Source organism: Stomoxys calcitrans, chromosome 2, assembly GCF_963082655.1.
Source record: "Stomoxys calcitrans chromosome 2, idStoCalc2.1, whole genome shotgun sequence".
Lineage (NCBI taxonomy): Eukaryota > Metazoa > Arthropoda > Insecta > Diptera > Muscidae > Stomoxys > Stomoxys calcitrans.
Window position 1 is genome coordinate 235892300 of NC_081553.1, and position 21248 is coordinate 235913547.

At 38.4% G+C, this 21248-nt stretch overlaps 6 protein-coding genes across 9 annotated transcripts; 3 read left to right on the forward strand and 3 right to left on the reverse strand.

Annotated features, from left to right (window-relative positions):
• Positions 1-1107: 1107 nt before the first annotated feature.
• Positions 1108-2320, forward strand: LOC106081620 (zinc metalloproteinase nas-8). Its single transcript, XM_013243714.2, has one exon. It carries the CDS (start codon positions 1408-1410, stop codon positions 2272-2274), a length of 867 nt encoding a protein of 288 aa, XP_013099168.2. The 5' UTR covers positions 1108-1407; the 3' UTR covers positions 2275-2320.
• Positions 2260-7016, reverse strand: LOC106081621 (uridine-cytidine kinase). Of its 2 annotated transcripts, XM_059362343.1 has the most exons (7): positions 6787-7016; positions 4873-5063; positions 4655-4800; positions 4494-4591; positions 4374-4422; positions 2909-3013; positions 2260-2630 (listed from the first exon to the last, which is right to left on the reverse strand). In XM_059362343.1, exons 1-7 carry the CDS (start codon positions 6946-6948, stop codon positions 2530-2532), a joined length of 852 nt encoding a protein of 283 aa, XP_059218326.1. In that variant the 5' UTR covers positions 6949-7016; the 3' UTR covers positions 2260-2529. The 2 variants fall into 2 exon arrangements, with proteins under 2 accessions (XP_059218326.1, XP_059218327.1); XM_059362344.1 differs by lacking the exons at positions 2260-2630; positions 2909-3013 and adding an exon at positions 3398-4055 and having other exon boundaries at positions 6787-7013.
• A 1765-nt stretch (positions 7017-8781) lies between these two features.
• On the forward strand, positions 8782-11457 carry LOC106081617 (protein arginine methyltransferase NDUFAF7 homolog, mitochondrial). Of its 3 annotated transcripts, none has more exons than XM_013243711.2 (5): positions 8782-8869; positions 9004-9495; positions 9562-10191; positions 10951-11130; positions 11183-11457. In XM_013243711.2, exons 2-5 carry the CDS (start codon positions 9175-9177, stop codon positions 11345-11347), a joined length of 1296 nt encoding a protein of 431 aa, XP_013099165.2. In that variant the 5' UTR covers positions 8782-8869; positions 9004-9174; the 3' UTR covers positions 11348-11457. The 3 variants fall into 3 exon arrangements, with proteins under 3 accessions (XP_013099165.2, XP_059218325.1, XP_013099166.2); XM_059362342.1 differs by lacking the exon at positions 8782-8869 and adding an exon at positions 8911-8926; XM_013243712.2 differs by lacking the exon at positions 8782-8869 and having other exon boundaries at positions 9415-9505.
• LOC106081616 (GRIP and coiled-coil domain-containing protein 1) lies at positions 11371-13729 on the reverse strand. The gene is made up of 2 exons (XM_013243710.2): positions 13533-13729; positions 11371-13473 (listed from the first exon to the last, which is right to left on the reverse strand). The coding sequence occupies exons 1-2, from the start codon at positions 13612-13614 to the stop codon at positions 11468-11470; spliced, it is 2088 nt and encodes a 695-aa protein (XP_013099164.2). The 5' UTR covers positions 13615-13729; the 3' UTR covers positions 11371-11467.
• A 4531-nt stretch (positions 13730-18260) lies between these two features.
• Positions 18261-19278, reverse strand: LOC106081559 (dnaJ homolog subfamily C member 17). Its single transcript, XM_013243583.2, has one exon. The coding sequence runs from the start codon at positions 19203-19205 to the stop codon at positions 18327-18329; it is 879 nt and encodes a 292-aa protein (XP_013099037.2). The 5' UTR covers positions 19206-19278; the 3' UTR covers positions 18261-18326.
• Positions 19279-20232: 954 nt separating this feature from the next.
• Positions 20233-20931, forward strand: LOC106081563 (diphthamide biosynthesis protein 3). The gene is made up of 3 exons (XM_013243586.2): positions 20233-20424; positions 20489-20563; positions 20623-20931. Exons 1-3 carry the CDS (start codon positions 20317-20319, stop codon positions 20692-20694), a joined length of 255 nt encoding a protein of 84 aa, XP_013099040.1. The 5' UTR covers positions 20233-20316; the 3' UTR covers positions 20695-20931.
• Positions 20932-21248: the final 317 nt, after the last annotated feature.

Consider the following 21248-nt stretch of genomic DNA (forward strand, 5'->3'; position numbering starts at 1 on the left):
GTAATTGCGGATTTTTCATATAGTCGGCATTGACAAATTTTTTCACAGCTTGTGACTCTGTAATTGCATACTTTCCTCTGTCAGTTATCAGCTGTTACTTTTAGCTTGCTTTAGAAAAAAAGTGTAAAAAAAGTATATTTGATTAAAGTTCATTCGAAGTTTTAGTATGCAAATGCATTTACTTTCTTTAAAAAAATCCGCAATTACTTTTTGGGCAACCCAATAGATCGATTGATATGGGAGCTATATCAGGCTAAAAGTCAATTTGTGCCAAATTTCAACCGCCTCACTTTACTTCTTCAAAAGTTGGCTTCCTTTCGACGGACAGACAGTTGGATTAACTTGCCTCCACCTACCAAATGTTTGGGAAAGCCTTTATTTTCATGTTATTAGGCTTGTCCTAGCCGAATAGCGACATCTATAGCTTACCAATATAATAGCAATAGAACTTTTTGCTTTGCTTTTGTTTTTAAAAGTGTATTGGCACTCTCTTCGACTTTTCACATGATCAACTGTCTAACTCTATATAAAAAAATTATAACCGAAAAATGCGTGAAAAAATAAACGCCTTTTTATGTTGGCGCAAAAATAAAAAATATTCAGGCTTGTTCTGGGATTCACTTTTCCCTTAAAACAAATGGTAATTATCACGTAGATAAAAAGTCAAATGAACACCCTGTGGTCATTTTTCCTTTGCGGACAAAGTCCCGTTAAAATCACAAAAAGACTTGGAGACAAAATGAAAAGGAAAAACATTTTTAATGAAAATAACACCTTAACGAAAATTTCCATGAAAATTAAATTGAAATTTGAAGCATTTTTTTACTAAAAATTAATTCTTTCTAGGAAATTATCTATGAAAATCAAAATTTGAAGATATTTTTATGAAAATCATGCAATATTTCGATGCATTTTTTGTTGCATGTTTATTTCAAATTAAACTTCAAAGAATCTTTTATGAAAATTTAAGTTACATATGTCGAATTTATACAAATATTCTACGACAATCAATTTTTTATTACCGCTTTTTACTTAAATGAAAGTAATGGAAAAATGTTTGTGAAAGTTAAATTTCGACGAAATTTTCTATCAAAATAGCACCTCAAACGACCGTTTGGCTGGTGCTTCAGTCTATTATCGGCTCAATAGCAAGTTATACTATTTTTTTCCGTTCTTGCAAAAGGATTGACCTAAAAATGCAAAAGTAGTTTAGTAGTGAGCTGTGTGGGTGGAGAGGGACGAACTCATGCAAATTGTTGTAAATAATAATTAATTTATGGCCGAGGAAGTAACACACTGACGGCGATAACACATTTGCATTTCAAAAGAACTTCCGCCGATCGCTTGATACAAAATGTTGTATAAAAGTGTTTCGGAGGTTGAGTAGTTACGAGTGTTTAACTGAATATGAAATTTCTAGGGGCATTTCTCGTTGCTCTGGCTTTAGTTTTTATTGAAAGCAGCCGAGTGGTAGAAGGTGAAGATGTTGCTGACATTACTATGGGGTCGAGCATGGAATATCCCGAAGGAATTGCACATTTTCCAGAACTGGGAGAAATAATTGAGAATATGCATAACAGTAATGAGAGCGCAATGGAAAATCCCGAGGAAACAGGACCATATATAGAAGGAGATATTAAGGACGATGGCGAATTCTACAGAAAAATGCTACGTAATGGCATTATGAACCATTCACTGAGATGGCCCAAGGGCAGAGTTCCCTATGTGATTAAAGGTTCTTTTACACCACAGCAACTGGCCATAATTGGCCATGCCTTCAATGAATATCATAGGAACACATGCATACGTTTTCGCCAACGTACTACCGAGCCAGATTATGTGTCAATAACAAATTCAGGTGATGGCTGCTGGTCCAGTGTGGGACGCATGGGTGGTGAACAAGTACTAAATCTGCAAAGTCCGAAATGCTTCTCCAACTATGGCACTACAATACATGAACTTATGCATGTCCTGGGCTTTTACCACGAACAAAATCGCCATGAACGTGACAATTATGTGCGAGTAATGGGCGATAATGTCAAACCAGGAATGATGATAAACTTCCAAAAGCTTCCTTCTACGTCAGCAACGGCCTTTGGTGTGGCCTACGACTATGGCAGCCTGATGCATTACAAGTCCACAAGTTTCTCCAAGAATGGCAAGCCAACACTTGTTGCTGTCAAAACTTCGCCTGAGGTGTCCAAAATGGGGCAGCGTATCGGCTTCTCACCGGGCGACATCAAAAAGATCAATTCGATGTATAAGTGTTCTTGACAAAATATTTATTAAAAGAAAATATTTTTATATAGTTAACAGCAAATCACATTATTTCCTAAAAAAATCTTTGGTTTAACTATTTAACCAGTGAAGAGTTAAAGGTAAGTGGTAAATATTAATGTACGTCGTTGTTGCGGTTGTTGTTGCTGTGGTGTTATGAATCACAAACTTTATCTAAAGGTATTTCGTTGCATTTGTTGTCTTTGCGCCCCAAGCAACAGTCAGCCAGCTATGGGGTTGGTTGTATGGAACTCAGTGCTGCGTCAAATTTTTATTCTTTTCAAAAAACACATTGCTTTGTATGGTCAACTCCTTGCACAATGTTGAGAATCTTCTAATGGCTTGATACGAATCTTTAAAATAGAGAATACCATATCATCAGATTAGATACATGGAAGTATTGCAATAAGAAAAACTTGTTAGTGCGATGTGTGTGGCTACGCTGGCTCTCAATATCTAGGTCGTTTCTTTGCTGGTGGTGCTTGGTGGCCAAAAAGGTCGTCATCGTGGATTTCCTTCAATTTTATTGCTAATCAGTGGGGCCGTGTATAGGTTCCCATATTAATACTGGCCGGATGGTTAGTAATGATGTTATGTGATGGTGATGCCGAGTTAAAATATCCATCCTTACCTCCGGATTCGTTGCTCATGGCCAGCTGAATGTTTGAGGAAGAGCCCTTGCGCGAGCGGTTATTAAGTAGATCACGTATATGTTGAACAATTAAGTCGATGGCAACTACAAAAGAGAAAAACACAGTAGTTTTTAGGTTTAGCCACACCAAAGTAAAGAAATTTGCTTGCACCCATTGGTTGGTTATTTGAAACAAAATATTAGAACAATTACGAGTAAGAAAATCCACTTACCATTCATTCATTCGTTCATGTTTACTACAGATACAGTCATAAACTTACTTATGCCCACAATGTCCTCTCCCCTCAAGATACTAGAAGTTTATTGAGTGCAAAAACTAATCACTTTTTACAGATTACGTCTGCAAAAAGATCGAAACGTTACTGCACTTTGCGCCGTGTTGCGGTGAGTGGGAAAACTTACCTTCCAGCTTCACTTGAGGCCATAATGATTTGCGTATAGTGATTAATTTATACCAACTACCGTGTATGCCTTTTTTGTACATACTCAACCCACTAAGTGATCATCGTACTATTTATTTTGCTCTTAAATAAAACTTAACATCTACACCAACTATGGAATTGTTGGAAACAGTAAGGATAGAAATGCACATTGAATTTCCGCAACTGTTACTATTCATTAAGTCCAAGCTACAATCGGGTATTGTGCCAAAAATTTGCGCAGTACATTTGAAGGGAATGCGAAAAGTAGTCGCCATTAGAATGTCTTAACAGAAACAAATGTGGTTTAGTATTAGGGTCAGCATGGTGGTAACAATTTTTTAGGAGGACAAAATGTGACGGGCGACTGCATCATGATCTTCGCCAACACAAGCTAATTTATATGTTTCAGTTAAAGTGTGGATATGTGTGTGTGTGTGTGTGTTTTGGTTTGTGTCTGTAAGGGAGGGGGGGAGGGAAAATCCGATGATTCACGTCGTCTGTTAAGTTTCATAACAGTGAGATATGCAATTAATGTTCCCTGATCATAGCGGACGCAGCATGATTGCTTGCAGTAGTAGTGGCTGAATTGTTAACAGTAGTAATATGTGTATTAGCTGTATTGTTGGTGGCACCCGAATTATTTATAGCACAGCTACCTGGCCTAAGGATTTCACCGATATGACGTACAATGAGATCAATTGCAACTGCAAGAAATATGTAGTAAAAAACAGAACGAAAAAGAACAACAAAAATATTTGTAGAAATAATCAAGCTCTAAAGTTGACGGTTATATATGTATGTAAGTAATGCAAAAAAAGCCTACAGTTGTTATACACTGTGATACGATTCGTGGCTCTCCAAAAGACCAATTAAATCGAGGGCGGTTAACTCAAATCAATTACAAACAATAGAACATATGTATTAGAACGTTATATATGCACGTAGTAAATAAATAAATATTGTATATAAAACAAGCATCTACATAGCGTAACCGATAATACATAGCGATTAGAGGTACAAACCTGTATTATCTGCTCCACGAGGTATAATAACGTCGGCGAATTTCTTTGTCTGCAAAATAGATGATTATTTCAGTTTGTGCTGTGCTTTCTAAGCATATAGCATTGCAGCAAATATCATACCGGTGAACAGAATTCTTCAAAAGCCGGCTTAACATAGGTCATGTACTGTGTCAGAACGGTATCCAAATCTCGACCCCTCTCATTGATATCACGTGGCACTAAAGAAAAATCGGTGATGATCAATATTTTTACCAATGTCAGACAAAATTACAACAACTTGCCTCTTCGAGCCAGACGCGTATCAGAATCTGTGTCAACGAATAACTTCATATGGAAGAGATCCCTTATCTTGGGAAAATAGAAGACCAAAATTCCTTCAAAAAGCACCACGTCGGCTGGATAGATGGTGATTTTGTTTTTATGATCTCTGCAATGGAATTTGCATTTGAATAGTTGCTCTTTTTTAGAGACGAGAGCATTTTTCCCCCATTTAACTTACAATGAATTCGTTTTATAATCATATCCTGGTATCTCCACTTTAAATCCTTTCAAAATTGCCTCCAAAGTTTCATATATTAATTGCTCATTGAAAGCATCGGGATGGTCGAAATTGTAGAGTCCATGAAAAGCTTTTGCCTCTTCCGCCGCCGTCAACTCCCGATAAAAACTATCCTGACTTATGGTCACCACCTAGAGGTTTCATTTCATTTATTTCATGCAATATAATACAAAGTAAAAAAGAAGAACAAAACTTTAGGTCCCATATCGTATTACAATCCAGAAATAATATAAAAAATATACTACTAATACAAAATTATAAATTACAATTTTAAATTAACTCAAGACTAAGATGAAAATAAAATTGGAAGAGAAAAAATAAAACGGCTCACCAGATATAGAATGATTTCGAAAAATCCACGGAAACTATTACCACAGTAGTTTGATGATACAATAATAATTTAAATTATAAACTACTATGCCTATTTATACCATCGAATGAACGTTTCAATAGCAAATAAGTTTAGTTAACCACACTAACTACACCATACAAATAAAAAAGGAACTGTATTTATAAAGTACCAAGACTATCTTGATGTAGGGCGTATTCTAAATACAGTTTCGCAAAAACATGGTGAGGTTTAGAAAATGGCTACAAATTTAGCCAATAAATACCCAAGCATTGGGTGTTTTCCCGGTAGAAATCCATCTCTAGTGATGCGTAATGCCTTCTACACCCTTTTCGTATAGCAGCCCTATTGCGATGTTGACAAAAAATTCGACAGTTCGCATCAGTAGGGTTACGGTGAAACGCTTTATACGCAATATCCCCTAAAGACCTAGACATAACTATAAATTGAACCAATTATCATTCCTACCGCCAAGCCAAGCATCATTCCTACTGCGTATCCCACGCCAAACAATCGGGACAAAACTAAACAAAGAAGTTTATCCAAATACTCAAGTTGTGTATTAACCTCAGAAGTCATAAAGAACCAATTGTTTAGAGATGATAAGCACCCGAAGGAACCCTCTTACATCAGGCATCTCAAAGATCAAAGAATGCCGCGATACTTCTGGACATTGACCTTGCTCATGGATCGTTATGAAAGAAGGACAACTAAAATGTGCATAGTCAATCAAAGACGACGTTAAATGAGTGACATTAAAATGTGTAGGCAACGAATTATAACCTAGAGAAAGGCCCATACTCTGGCAAGCGGATCTCATGATATTTGGCCTAGTAATATCAAAAGGATTGCAATTGAAATCCCCTGAAATAATCACGATAGAATATTTTCTCAAACATATAATAATGACCGTCTTCGAGAGTCAAGATATTACCATCAGGGATATAAACAACACCAAATAAGGTTATACCAGAACCAGATCCAATATCAACAAGCCGTAGATCAAAAAACGATGGACTACCTTAAACTTCAACTTATTTGAAATTCCTACTCCACCTCATCTACTAGATAGTCGATCAAAAGAGTAGCCAGAAATGTCAACCATTTTTGTCGAAACATATGGCTTCATCCAAGTTTCAGAAATGACAAACAAATCTAAATCACTACAACATACCAGGTTTTTTAATCTCATTGAGTTTCAAGTTGTAATCAGATGGACGTCACTCTGGCAATTCAAATATGTAAAGAACAGAAAGCTATTGTTTTAAGAAATTTTACTTTTAAAGTAGCTTGAATTATCGATTATGGGGCCGAGGTTTAAGTTAAAAGATACACAAAAGAACGGGGAAAAGAATGTTGGATAGTCGCAGCGAGCGTATAAAATATTGTAAAAAAAGTAAACATTTGGAACAATAAGAAAAGTAGTTGAGAAAAACAAAATGTTATTACATATTACACACAGCACATAGTATTTTTCATTTTTCTAGAGACGCAATACAACTTACTTGTCTCTTAGTATGATCCATATCCGCCTGCCCCAGCTCCATCATTATTTTTTTGCATACGGTTGACTTTCCGCTAGCCGTACCACCAGCAACACCTATCAGAAAGGGTTTTTTCACATCATTGGTCGGCGGACCCAAATTATGTCCATTTTCCACGTCCATATCAGTTCACGTTGTTTCTCTTGTCTTTGTGTTCTCGTAAGGGAAGAAGGGTGTAGATTTACATCACAGATGTTCAATAGGCAAAGATGATTGAAATAACAGAGAGATGTGCTCTCAAAATTGTACAGTAATTGTCAAGTTCATTAGGTGTCGGCATGGCGAATTTAAATACGCATTGGGTGTCGGTAATTATTTATTTTATTTTAAAAAATCAAATGTACAGCAAAAAGAAGAGAAAGAAAGATACACATATTGGGTTGCCCAAAAAGTAATTGCGGATTTTTTAAAAGAAAGTAAATGCATTTTTAATAAAACTTAGAATGAACTTTAATCAAATATACTTTTTTACACTTTTTTCTAAAGCACGCTAAAAGTAACAGCTGATAACTGACAGAAGAGAGAATGCAATTACAGAGTCACAAGCTGTGAAAAAATTTGTCAACGCCGACTATATGAAAAATCCGCAATTACTTTTTGGGCAACCCAATATAATGGCTGGTTCTATGTTCGCTTTTCACCGGTGAAAACAAATGTTTTTCACCGGTTACTTTTTGAAACACTACAAACATCTCAATGATAACATAATACTTTTATAAAAATTTGTTCATAATAATGAGGGAATGTCCCATGACACAATTACCAGGTAGAGTAGCGTAAACAGCTGAGTACAATTTTTTCTTGCAAAGTGCACTATCTGTCAACTAGTTTTCGTTATGTGTGTGTATTATAGTTATGAACCATGCATACACAAACAACGAAAGATGCCGGCCAGGTTTGACGGTATTATTGTCTGATATTTGTTTGCATTCTCTTTGTTGTCATGTTCTTTCTCGTATATTCTCTGCTCATGTACGCACACGTATACACATACGTACACAAATTTTTTGTGTGTATTGGCAAAACGTCGATCAGCTTGATGGCAATATGGCGGACTATACCATATGATTTGTGGTTGTTGTGCAAATGAGACCACCTTTAACTGTTTCGCCATGATATCATATTTGCACTAATCACTGATTTTGACAGCTAGTGCACTCAATATTTTGTTGTTGGGCAATTGCCACTACCCAGGATTCACTGAATAAGGTTAAGCCAAGCGATCAGCCGATATACTTTTTTTTAATATTTGGCAGTACTTGGCATTGAGGATGTCAACTTGTTCTCTTTTTACATTCATTCTTTGTTTACGTTTTCTCCTATATGATGACATTTTCAATCGACAGATTTGACATCCTTAATGATGTTTATGGGGCCTATCCACTTTGTGTTTTGCATGTGACCTAACCTTCTATTAGTGAATCCTGGCCACTACCTATAAATGAATACATATTGGAATGTCCTACTGAATGAAATCAAAATTTTTTTTTGATTCAAAATCTTTTATCTAAAAAATGTAATTATGAAAAAATGTCGCTAAAATCGAATATAGTACCACTCAAGATATATTCATTTACAGGTAGTGGCAGTTGCCCAACAAAAAAATAGATAAAGAATTTGCGTTATGCATTATGCACATATGTAGGGTTTGGGCAGTCGTATCTTCGTACCTTAAGGGTGGTACCATGACATAATTACCAGGTAGAGTACCGTAAAGAGCTGAGTACAATTTTTTCTCGTGAATTTCACTAGTTAGTTAAGAACCATAGCACACACAAACAACAAAAAAAAAAATGGCGCGAACTAGTAACATACACAAAATCAGAGTTACACTAATCACTGATTTTGACGGATAGTGCACTCAATATTTTGTTGTTGGGCAACTGCCACTACCTGTAAATGAATATATCAAAAAGGTAGGGTCCAGAAATTTGACAGCCTAGTGGGAATTTGCGCCTCCATCATCACAGGGTTGTATAGTTGTTTTCCTTGTGGTTGGGCAAGTCAGCCAACCTTGTTAATTCAACCATGGCATCAAACATGTGTGAGACTGCCATTCTTTAACTTTTGCGGTGCCAAAACATAAAGAAAATGTTTATATGTATATTTTACAAACTTTTTCAACACAATTGAGCGTAATGTCGTAATAATTTGCAAATTAATTTTCTATTTACGAAGGAACACAAAGAGGAATTGATAAAACTGTGCCACTTCTACGATATAAAGAAGGCCAAACAATCGATCTGAATATCTTGTACAATTTCCAAAATCTTTGCCCAGGCCTTCGAAAACAGCTGACGCGGGCCTTGTGTAATACAAAATAGGCAAGAATTCACACTCACAATAATAATGTTTAGGCCAATTTTAAAAAAGTTAACAAATGTGAGTAGACGGCAGTATTGTTACAAGTCAGTAAAACGGCCAACATTTCAAAAAGAGACCTCTCCAAGACGTCCTAAGGGAACACCTGTGGACAAAGCACCCAAAGACAATGTAGACCTCACAAAACACCTGCAAGCAAAAATACTAGCAACGGGACCAATCACTGTAGCTGAATATATGCGTGAAGTACTCACCAATCCTCACTCGGGCTATTATATGAATCGAGATGTGTTTGGGAAAGAGGGTGATTTTATTACTTCACCTGAAATTTCGCAAATATTTGGAGAGGCAAGCTATGGTAATTTTCGGTAACACCAAAATTATTGATTGTAAAAAATTTGGATCGTTTTATAGCTTGTTGCCGTCTGGATATTGAGTGAATGGCAAAAAATGGGTAGTCCGAAGTTCCAACTGGTCGAATTAGGACCAGGAAGAGGCACATTGATGCGAGATGTGCTCAAAGTTCTATCGAAATTTAAACTGAACAAAGATTTTTCAATACACATGGTGGAGATAAGCCCTCACCTTAGTAAACAACAAGCCCAACTTCTATGCTACAGTTTTGACGATGCCGATGCTAATGTGGATATGTATTATCGAAAAGGCGAGACAGCTTCGGGGACCAAAATCTTTTGGTATAGCCGATTAGAAGATGTCCCAAAGAAGTTTTCGGTAGTTTTGGCTCATGAATTTTTTGATGCTTTGCCAATACACAAGTTCCAGTTCGATAATGGCTTGTGGAAGGAAGTGCTTATAGATATTGCAGAAAACTCCACGTCTGATTTTAGATATGTTTTGTCAAAAAATCAAACTCCAATGTCTAAGATCTTTAATCCAGTGGCAGGAGATACAAGAAAAATTATAGAATACTCCCTGGAATCTGATAGACTAATTGGTTTATTAGTCGAACGGTTTGAGCGTGATGGGGGCTTGGGTCTTATTATGGATTATGGACATTTAGGAGAAAAGGGCGACACATTCAGGGTAAATATAAAATATATCTACATAGTAACAACTTTTAACAAATATCTATACACATTAGAAATAGCGATTGGTGGAATGAAAGAAACGAAATATTTCACCCTCTAGTTGTAAATGCTGGCGATATAATAAATATATTATTCCCGCCACCCCAGAATTATCTATTCCCAGTCTTAAATGCATTTATTCTAAAACTTCCGTTTGCCCATCTACAGCTAAATGCTCGACACAGCTTTAAAAAAAAATATTTTCAGCAAAAATCTAGCCCAGTTTTAATTTTATATGTATCTCTTTCGAGACAAGGTTAATGATCGAAGACTCCAATTAAATTTGTCCATTTTTGTTGTTGTCGTGGTTTTATTTTTATTTGGAGGTAGCGATCCTCGTAAAGCTCCGAAAGTGAACAGTGTGGCCATTGGTTATTTTAAGGCTCCAATAACTCGCCTTGTCATACCGAGCATCAGTATTTATGTAAGAGCCGGTACCGCCCGGCCTCTCACTGAGACTCTCCGTTCGAAAACGCTGATTGTCCGCAACTGTCGTTTTAGCTTCTCTTGACAGCGATGAACACCACACAGATCGCACCTCAGAGCTATGTTTTTAACACCAATTCGGTTCGTATGTTGTTGTATATATAGTTGATAATATGTATCGTTGTTTAAGCCCCTTTTCACTGGTTTGTGATATAAGTATAATTTTAAGTATGCGTCTGCTTATCGATTGGATTAAATAGAAATATTATTTCTTGACTTATCACACAAGGCATTTAGGAAACATGCTTTGCATGATCCTCTGAAGTTTCCTGGCACTGCTGATCTTACAGCAGATGTGGATTTTCGTCAAATGAAATCGGTGGCGGAGAGAAACCATCAGACCGTTTGCTTTGGACCAGTGGAACAAGGAGTTTTCTTAAACAAAATGCAAGGAGAAGTTCGCCTTGAGGTAAGAATTTTCAGTGTGCCTTTCGAAAATAAATTTTCTTTACAATTTGCAGAGCATTCTACGCAGCGCCCTACCTGAAAATCATTCTTCCATAAGGTCAGCCTACCAGATGCTTACACATCGAGAACAAATGGGTGCAAGATTTAAGTTCTTTTCGATGTTCCCATTTGTATTAAAGGATCATCTAACGAAATTTCCTGTTAATGGTTTCCACTGAACTTTTCGACCAACAGCGACGACTATGAGATACTTGTATATTTATTTATATGTCTGTGTATAAGTCGATAACAGGGGTTTTAACCAAATGGAATTGCTACATAAAAACTCTTTCTTGTTGTTACTTCTTTTGGAGGGAAGCATTAATAATCTGCATTTCGGCTGATGTAAATTGCAGAACAGCGCTTATTGCGTTCATCATGTGACGTTTGCCATCAGCATCCTTCGAAACAATATAGCTAATAATAACATTTTTAAGATACTCTAGATTAGCGCCCTCTCGAGTTTTGCAGCGCTCAAGTCGATCAACTTGCTCTTCGAGAACAGCTAGCTTGTCATTCAGCTCTTCCTGTGAAGTCACCTTATCATGAATTGCCTTCCGCATTGCAGTCTCCGCTTGATATCGGGCTTTACGTAAATTTGTTATTTCAATGTCCTTTCTGGCAATTTCGTTGGCATAGTGCAGCATATGAAAACTCTCGCCCATTGATAGTTTTTTAGCCTTTAGAGACACTTTGCGGACACTGGCTGCTATTTCGTCATTACTCTCAGCATCTGAGGACACCACGCTACCAGAGGGCACATCATTTGCCATCAAAGAATTCGTGCCCGAATTGTTGGAAGCATGAAATATTTCAAATGATGTTTGCAGCGCTTTAATTTCCTGCTCTTTCTCATCTAGCAATTGTAATGAGCGCTGCCTTTGTTTTTGCAGTTGCTGCTCCATTTCATTAAGTTTGCATCTGTAATCGTTCTCCATTTCTGATTGCAGTGATTTCCATTTGGCTCTTTCCTCTTTTAGGCTTAACTGCAACTTTTCGTTATAGTGTTTGAGTTCCAGTTCCTGTTCGTCTATGTTGCGGTTTAGAACCTTAACTTTATCTTGCAATGTGGATATGTGAGACTTTTGTTGACTAACTTTTTCTTTAAGTTGATTTATTTCTGAATTGGCTACTTCCAAAAGCTTGTACGACGCATTTAACTCCTGTTGGCACTGTGCATGATCAGCTCCCACAGAAAAGATATTCGTCAAATCAATTGGATTTGCAGATCTGCCATTTTCCTTCAATATAATTTTCTTCAGGCGTATTATTTCATCTACTATGTGGCCCATATCGGTATCCGTTGCCGGCAAACGCTGCCCAATGTTTTCTGGAATAATGTTTTGTCGTGCAGAGCAACTCTCGTTGGTTGTTCGTTCCAAGTCTTGTAGTTGTCTTTTTAATACATGTATAGAATCCTGATCTTGTTGTCTCAATCTATCGTAATTTCCTACGGTTTTGCTTAATTCTGCAAGACGAGCTTCCAAATTTGCTACACGATCTTCGTGAAGCACGGCTTGTTTGCGTGATTGCTCCTCGGCTAATTGAACTCGTCGCTGTTCACTTTTTATGGCAACAGCATGTTGCTCTTTCAACTGATGCATTTCCTGTTGTAGTTGTTTTAACAAAATAGCACTGTTGTGGGTGGTTTTCGTATCCGATAGACCCTTTTCAGCATGCATTTGCTTCAGTTGGGCTTTGACATCTTTAAGCTGGGCTTGAAGCTCCCCAACGCGTGAATGCTCCGCCTCATTACTTGCAAAATTAGTTTTAAAGTTATTCAATTGCATTTCAATGTTCTCCTTCAGGTGCCTCTCATCGGCATACAGTTTTTGCAGTTCCCTTATCATCAACATCTGATTGTTCGTTTCCTTCTCACGTTCTTGACGCTCGATTATCCATTTCGCTTTAACTTCGTCCACTTCGGCTTTGGCACGCTCTTTGCTTTCTTGCAATCTATTTTGCAAGTCGATAATTGTTTGGTCCTTCTGTAGCAATTGCGAGCGCAACTGTTTTTTGTCAGCTTGGAATGATTGTTCCATGCGAGACTTTTCAGCAGATAGAGTAGCTAATGAATTCATAAGAGTTGCAATCTGGCTTTGAATGTTTGATTTTTCACTAACAGCCGCCTCATCGTCCGCATCAGACACGGAAGTTGTCTCACTATTTGGTTTCTCCGTGGTATCAGAAATGTTGTCATTATTTTTCGCTGTCATCGCCTCATCTTTTTGAGATGTTATTGCTGCAAGACTGGTTTCCAGTGCTTCCTTTTCCTTTAGCAAACCCTTGTAGGCGGTGACAACATCTGGAAGGCGAAAATGTATATATTTTCACAAATTGTTGGGACCCATCTTATCTACTTACCTTTAAGTCTCTTTTCATACCGAGATAGTTGGTCCTTTTGCGAATTTACTACTGACTCTAGATCTCGTTTTGTTCGTTCCATCTTATATTAATACACATTGATGTATTTTGAAGAAAGATTCCAGATATTTTTTATTTATTTTTTTAGCAATGCCACATCCTCCGTCCCAGCTCTGTTTTGTATTTCACTGAGGGTTGTTACTAAAATGATGGTGCTTAGCATCTTCGTCTGTCAAGACGTTTTTATTAAGGCGCAATGATTATCGGCCGTTAAGCAGGGTACACTGTTTTACAAACTTCCAACTTGTGAAGGCCAGTTCCCGGGTTTTTATTTTTATGCAATTTTTATATTTGATTTGTTTTATTTTCTGGCTAGTACTTGTCGGGGATTTTTATTGGACTTTGAATTGATATGGCAGAGTATTACTCTATATGCGAGGATTTGCTTCTAAATCGGTGTCCACAACAGTTGGCAATTAAAAACCGGGTTTCTCATGCTGGGTTTACAATTTATCGTGCTGATATTCTTCTGGTTAAAGGAATTTGGTTTTCTGAATATGTGCTTATTGCTTATCCTAACGATAAACCCATGGCGAAACAATTAAAGGTGGTCTCATTTGTACAACAAACAGAATTCATATGGTGCAATCCGCCATCTTGGCATCAAGCTGATCCACGTTTTGCCAACACACACAAAGAAATTTGTGTATGCGTAAATGAGCAGAGAATATGCGAGAAAGAAATTAACAACAAAGAGAATGCAAACAAAAACTCTGATATCTTAATACCGTCAAACCTGGCCAGCAGTTAAAAGTTGTTCGCGTGAGACCGCCTTATTAAATCCGCCTTGCGATAAACCTTAACCGGCAGATGGGTGCCGGCATGACATAACTATCGTAAACACCTGACTACAATTTTTTCTCCGAAGTGCACGAAGTCAACGTGTTTTGGTTGTGTGTATGTGTATCATAGTTAAGAACCAGAACACACACAAACAACGAAAAATGGCGCGAATTAGTAACCATGACATATACAAGGTAGTGTACTGTAAACAGCTAAGTAAAATTTTTTTCTCGCGAAGTGCACCATCTATCAACGTATTTTGGTTGTGTGTATTATTGTTAAGAACCAGAACACATACAAACAACGAAAATTGAAAAAAAAAACGGAACAAAAATTCTGATTTATTGGCTTTAAAATAATCAAATAAACACTCAGGCATCCTCCTGATCTAATTTTACGAGGGATCTTTCTCTCAAACACTCGAAGTACTACCTCGTATTATTCGTTTTATTTAAAAACTGGTGTCATTCGTTTCGGTTTCGACGGCGCCGAGGTAGATAAATTTCCCGACTATCTTAAAGTTGTGGTTCCCATCTTTCTCCATTTTCTTTATCTGATCGGTTGTACAGGGTGTTTTGGGAGTTGATACCATCCATTTTGTCTTTACTCCATTTACAGCCAGACACATTTTCAATGATTCTCTTTCGATTCTTTCAAAGACTGCAGTTACTTCTTCCGGTAACCGACCTATGATGGCAGCCGGTTGTACGCCCAATCCCATGGCAGCCGGTTGTACGCACCAGATTGACCCAATGGAATCCTTCATCGGCAAAGGCTGCCGCCGAGAGGTTCATCCCGGAGTGCCTTCCCCGCACGCTTCTGGTCCGTACGGGATGGAAAAGAACCCCGGACCCTGGTTCTGTTCGGTTTGCAAGAACTGCCTCCATCATAGGTCGGTGAGGTGTAATCGGTGCATCATTACGGTAGTATAGTCATACTGAATTTGTTGCAAGGTGCTTTGCAAACATAGACAGCAATGCGTCACAAGCGTCGTCGACGTCGCCTTCCGCGTTCACGTCGTTGGACTATATGACCCCCCCCTGGCTGGAACACTTGGAGCCATGTAACTTAGGCACCGGTTTAGGCAAATTGTGGTCTACCGTTAAGTAACTCTCGATTCCCGGTAGACGGGATGACAGGACCTCAGTCACTTTTGGCGACGTAACCGTGACTGATCCAAAGAGATGCGCCAGGTTGTTCAACCGTCAATTTATTGTGCATTCCGAGAGTTACAGGTATACGTGGTTTCCGCACACATGAACAGCCATCACAATTTACCGTGGGCGAAGTTACGAATGTCAAACGTGGCGCCAAATCGTCTAATGCATTGGGCCCCGACGGAAAGAAGAATATCGATTTACCTGGTGTTGAGTACCTAACTAATCTCCTTAAACTGTCTTTGAACATTCTTATAGTTTCCGATGTCTGGAAAATGGGCAGAGTGATCCCGCTACTGAAGCCTGGAAATGGGCCGAGTTTGGGGGAGTCGTACAGACAGACTTCCCTTCTCTCACCAGTAGTAAAGACGCTTGAAGCATTACTTCTTCCGAGCGTCGTAGCTGAACTTTCATTCGCCGATCATCAACATGGATTTCGAAGACTGCATAGCACAACAACTGCTTTGCCTACCATCACCGCACACATTTGTCGTGGCTTCAATCAGCCCAGGTCACGTGATAGGACGGTCCTCGTGGCACTGGACCTATCGAAGGCAATCGCCACGGTCAGCCATGCCGAACTATTTTAGGACATCGCCAACACGTCCCTCCAGCCAAGCCTGAAACGCTGGGTCACGAATTATCTGGGTGGTCGTCAGTCATTTGTGGAATTTAGGGATAACAAGTCGAAGCACCGTAAAGTAAAACAGGGAATACCCCAAGGCGGGGTGATATCTCCTATCATATGCGGACGATTGTACGATCATGGCATCAGGCCCTCACCCATTGCCTACTTCAACGAACTTGACTCATATTTCGCTGCAAGACATCTGAAGATAACAACAACGCGTGAGGTGAATGCCCAGCTGACTGTGATGGTCGATGGAGATATGATTCCAGCCATCAAATGTGTCGCATTTGACAGCTCTTACACATTCTCCCCACATGACACAGCAATTTGCGATAAAGTCAAAAGTAGAAACAAGGTCCTCAAATCACTTCCTGGCAGCACTTGGGGTGCAGACAAAGAAACCTTGTTGATCACGTACAAAGTATTTGGCCGGTCTGTGGTATGTTATGCAGCGCCAGTGTGGTCTCGTAAGCTCTGGGACACGCAGTGGAATAATATTCAGATCTGTCAGAATGCCTCCTTGTGAACTGCGACGGGCTGTCTCACATGTTTAACTGCCCAGCAGGACCTACTCGACTCAGACCCAGATCCATGTGGACACACCCCATCTAAGTCGAAGAGGTCCTTGGTCTTGACACTCAACAAAATAAAGCAGACGAAAGATATAACACAACAAACTGCTACAACAACGACAACTACCGGATGAATGTAGTCCTTGGAGAACGACCGCCTTCAATTGCACCTGAAGAAATTGATCTTTTTTCCTGGCAAACCAGAGTAGTTCTGGCTCAATAACGATCCGGCAGATGCAACCGCCTCAACTGCTACAGAGCAAGGATTGATGTCGACGTGCAGAGTTCCTGGATCCGTACCAGTCTTTATCCATACGTTGCGTGGAATACTCCGTAAATATTTGCAGCAGCTGCAGCCTCAGTCACGGAAATCTGCGGATTCTAGTGATGAATCTCATTGAGACGTTGAGCGGCTTTTGTTTAAATATTTAGTGTCTGTGGTACTCGATATGACGTGAGGCGAGTTTTTGTTACCTTTAATTAACCAATGGTCATTAAGTTCCAGCGGCGATCGGTTCTATGAACTGGAACGACCTTGCTTACCTATGCAATGGTGGAGTATTAGGAGTAGCTGAATTGCAGAAGCGCACAATCAGTGTATTCTAGAGATGAGTCTCATTGAGACGCCACGCCAAGCGCCAAGGACTCTTGCTGAAAAACTGAATACATATGATACTGGATATGAGAGGAGAGTTATTGGCGCCTTTAAATAACCAATGGCAATAAAGTTCCTCCGGCGATTGGTTCTATGGACCGAAAAACATACTCACCTAAGGAGCTTAATGTGGATCGCTAAATCCACGTATAAATATATGCCTACAACAAAACCAAGCCCTCATATTTATTGAGAAGATAGTTGCGACCGATTTTAATTCTTTCACCAATAAGCAGAGAGACTCCCTTGATTGGGTTGCCAAAGCTCCTCATAACTGGGGAGCTTAGGGACTGCAATACCAGTCCTTGCTTTCTTCTTTACCTTCCAGTACACTTCCTGCTCTCCAACCTGAAGTCTAAAGAAGTGGTATTCTACATGGTGGGAACTCAGAAGACACATTATTAGCTGTTGTTAAAGACTTTTCTATGTTGTTGTTATAGCAGTGTGTTGTACGCTGTGGCGGCAGCCTTTGCCGATGAAGGAATCCATCAGGTCAATCAAGTACGTACAACCGGCCGCATGGAAAGACTTTTATCGTTCACATCGGCAAAATTTTGGAAGCCAAACCCCTTCCTACATCTAACTTCATCCAACAAGCCGCAAAAGAATGCGAAACGGACAGGAAAAGCATATATCACACAATCAATCAATTAAATTAAGCAAAGGGTGTACGTTTATGATAACGGAGCAAACTAAACCTGTTGCCACATTTGCATCGGAGGATATCAGAGGGAGAATATGCGACTAGAAAGTTCAATCATGATCATTGTTCCACAGGCTTCAGTCATAATAAAAAAATGTGGTTCTTATAAGCAAACGAATTCAATTAGGACAGTTATACCTATATATGCAAATTAAAAAACGTTAAAATTATCCATGTATGATTGTGTTTCCAAACTGATGCAATAATTTAATGTAATTTATTTTATGTAATACTTATTCTAATTCATCCTCCTTTTGCATTTGTTCTATCAGCCGTTTCCGTTCCTCTGCTTGTCTGAGCTTTCGCATTACAAGATCTTCATAGTCGATAGTGGAATTTGGAGTTTGAGTTTTCCTTGAGTTAGCTTCTTTTCGAAATGCATCTACCCATTCGATCCGCAGAGGATTTTCCAGTGCGCCCTTTTCGTATGCCAAAGCCAATTCAGCTGCCTCCAAAGTTTTGAATTCTATCAATGCACTTCCACATTTTTTGCTCATTACCAAAGCAACTACGTCTCCATATTTTTTCATATAAGTCATTAATTTATCTTCTGTGTATCCGCCGTTCGAATTCCACTTTATTTTCAAGCGATAGCATTGGGCTTCTTCGCTCTGTCTGTTTTTCTGAGCTTGATCTGCAAACGAAGTTTGCAATTGCTCCCTGAGCAATCTTTGTTCCTCTTCCAAAAGGCGGGAGCCCTCTCTGCGCAATCTTTCTATCTGCTCCTGTAGAATTTCTTCGTCGGTTTTTTGCACCACCGTGTATGAAGATGAACGACGCGAGTATTGGGCATGCAATGCCTCTTGTTCCCGAAGTAGTAAATCTTCCTTTAGTTTTTGTCGTTTACTATCCAATTGTTTATGGCGGATCTCTGCAGCTTTCTTTGACTTTAAAACCTTATCATACGCCAATCTGGCTGCAGTATCTGTTAGTACTTGAAGAGCATTTGATAGTTCGTGAAACAGTTCTGCTGCCTTGGGATTGTCAGGGTTTTTGTCGGGATGGCATGCCAAAGCCTTTTTACGGTACGCCTTACGAATATCATGTTCTTGAGCTTCGGGCTCAATGCCAAGTAGTTCGTATAGATTAACATCTTCATATTTTTTGGTCATAATTATTAATTTCGATTTGTTTATGTTTATTTCTAAAACCACATTGACATTTCAATTTTACGTCATTTGCCGATCAAGGTAGTTTCTTTGGGGGTAGATTATTATTGTTGTGCTAATGAAGAGGCCGCATCATTAGCACAACAACAATCTAGCCCCAACAAAACTACCTTGAGTGGCAAATGTCGTAAATTGAAATGTCAAAGTAGTTTTAGAAATAAACTTGGCTTTGCAACCTATCTTCTTCAATTGTTTTTTAAATATGTATTTTCATTATTTTAACACTGTTTTGATGCTCATGTGTGCAATATCGGATTAAATACAACATGTTATGAGGATTTTAGAAAAAATCACAGCTGTTCTATCAAGCCTTTGACATTTAGATTTATTGCAAAATCAAACAAAAATAAAAAAAATTACTCAGCTGTTCGCATTACTTCACCTTATAAGTGCATCCTGACGCTTCCTCTTAATTGTACCAAGTCAAAAGTAATTATCTCCACTCCCTTCCCCACAGGGTTGTATTCGCGACATAATTACCAGGTAGTGCACTATCTGTCAACGATTTTTGGTTTCGTGTGTGCATTATAGTTAAGAACTAAAACACACACAAACAACGAAAAATGGCGTGAACTAGTAACATGCTCAAAATCAGAGTTGCACTAGTCACTGATTATGACAGATAGTGCACTCAATATTTTTTTGTTGGGCAATTGCCACTACCAGTAAATGAATTTATGAATATATGTGAAACTTGCTTTCGTGTGTGTGTATACGAGTGCTTACATGGGCAGGGGATATGCGAGAAAGAAGATGGCAACAAAGAGAATTTAAACAAAAATCGGACATCTTAATACCGTTACACCTGGCCGCGTGAGATCACCTTTTTAAATCCGCCTTGGATTCAAACGAAGCATTTGACGTTCTAGTGGAATTTGGATACAACTCTGAAATTGGAAAATTTAATCAGCTGGGCTTGTGAGTTTACCTTCTAATTGTACCAAGCATCTACATATCCGATGTTGATGTTGACAGCTGATCGCTTAGTTCTTATTATATGGTTGTGACTCAAAACAACGTGTTTGTTGCCGATTTATTTATTTTCTGAGAAAATATGAGCATATATCACGACGAGGTTGAAATAGAAGATTTTGAATATGACGAAGAGGAGGAAATGTACTATTACCCTTGTCCGTGTGGGGACCGCTTCCAGATATCAAAGGTAATTCGGGCTAGTCCATTAAACAAAACAAAATGTAACAAATGTTCTTGCTTTTCACAATCAGGAAGAGCTAATCGAAGGCGAAGAAGTAGCCACTTGCCCCAGTTGTTCACTGATAATAAAAGTTATATACGACAAGGTAAAAGTTGACGTTAAATAAATTGCTAAATCTAATAATAATTGCGGACATGTTTTTAGGACATGTTTAAAGCCGAAGATGAGGAAGAGTTGAATGAAAAATTGAACCAGTTAAAATTGGAAACAAACTAATCTGAGCACTTCTCACAAGAAATGCAATTTGGAAATATGACTGCAGTTTGACGTTAAGTTATTTGAAGCAATCATGAAGAGTACCTTCAGTTGTTATCTGTATTCAAAAAGGAGCATTCCTTGACAAAGAGCCTACTGAGGGAGGCTATTTCTGTAATTGGAAAACAGAAGAGATGTTAGATCCTTGTTTTTTAAAAACAATATTTTTAGTAAATATCAAGATATGAAATAATTGTACTGTCGATATTTCATTAATGGCAATCGGGTACACCATAGAATCGCGCTTAATATATACAGGGCCGAATTAGGTATTTAATGGATGTTATACCACTTTTATAGTCATTTTAATGTAAAATTTTTTACGAATTATGATTGAACTAAACATTTGCGATCTTAAATTTCAAAAATCTTCGTTCAATAAAGGAATGTATTGAACGAATGGAGGGATTTCGAACGATTTCATTTCATTTTCATCTCGTTCACGTATGCGGAAATCCGGTCCCAGGTCCGTTCCGGTTTTCGAATTCGCAAAACGAAAAACAACAACAACAATA

Bases quoted from the DNA above. Each gene is read 5' to 3' on its own strand.
- LOC106081559 (XM_013243583.2), bottom strand. From the start codon at position 19,205: ATGACCAAAAAATATGAAGATGTTAATCTATACGAACTACTTGGCATT.
- LOC106081563 (XM_013243586.2), top strand. From the start codon at position 20,317: ATGAGCATATATCACGACGAGGTTGAAATAGAAGATTTTGAATATGAC. The intron at 20,425-20,488 runs GTAATTCGGGCT...TTTCACAATCAG, and splicing joins ACCGCTTCCAGATATCAAAG to GAAGAGCTAATCGAAGGCGA. The intron at 20,564-20,622 runs GTAAAAGTTGAC...ACATGTTTTTAG, and splicing joins TAAAAGTTATATACGACAAG to GACATGTTTAAAGCCGAAGA.
- LOC106081621 (XM_059362343.1), bottom strand. From the start codon at position 6,948: ATGGACGTGGAAAATGGACATAATTTGGGTCCGCCGACCAATGATGTG. The intron at 4,592-4,654 runs GCAAGTTGTTGT...ATTTTTCTTTAG, and splicing joins TACGCGTCTGGCTCGAAGAG to TGCCACGTGATATCAATGAG. The intron at 2,631-2,908 runs GTAAGGATGGAT...TCTATTTTAAAG, and splicing joins CATGAGCAACGAATCCGGAG to ATTCGTATCAAGCCATTAGA.
- LOC106081617 (XM_013243711.2), top strand. From the start codon at position 9,175: ATGTTTAGGCCAATTTTAAAAAAGTTAACAAATGTGAGTAGACGGCAG. The intron at 10,192-10,950 runs GTAAATATAAAA...TTATCACACAAG, and splicing joins AAAAGGGCGACACATTCAGG to GCATTTAGGAAACATGCTTT. The intron at 11,131-11,182 runs GTAAGAATTTTC...TACAATTTGCAG, and splicing joins AAGGAGAAGTTCGCCTTGAG to AGCATTCTACGCAGCGCCCT.
- LOC106081616 (XM_013243710.2), bottom strand. From the start codon at position 13,614: ATGGAACGAACAAAACGAGATCTAGAGTCAGTAGTAAATTCGCAAAAG. The intron at 13,474-13,532 runs GTAAGTAGATAA...TTCGCCTTCCAG, and splicing joins GTATGAAAAGAGACTTAAAG to ATGTTGTCACCGCCTACAAG.
- LOC106081620 (XM_013243714.2), top strand. From the start codon at position 1,408: ATGAAATTTCTAGGGGCATTTCTCGTTGCTCTGGCTTTAGTTTTTATT.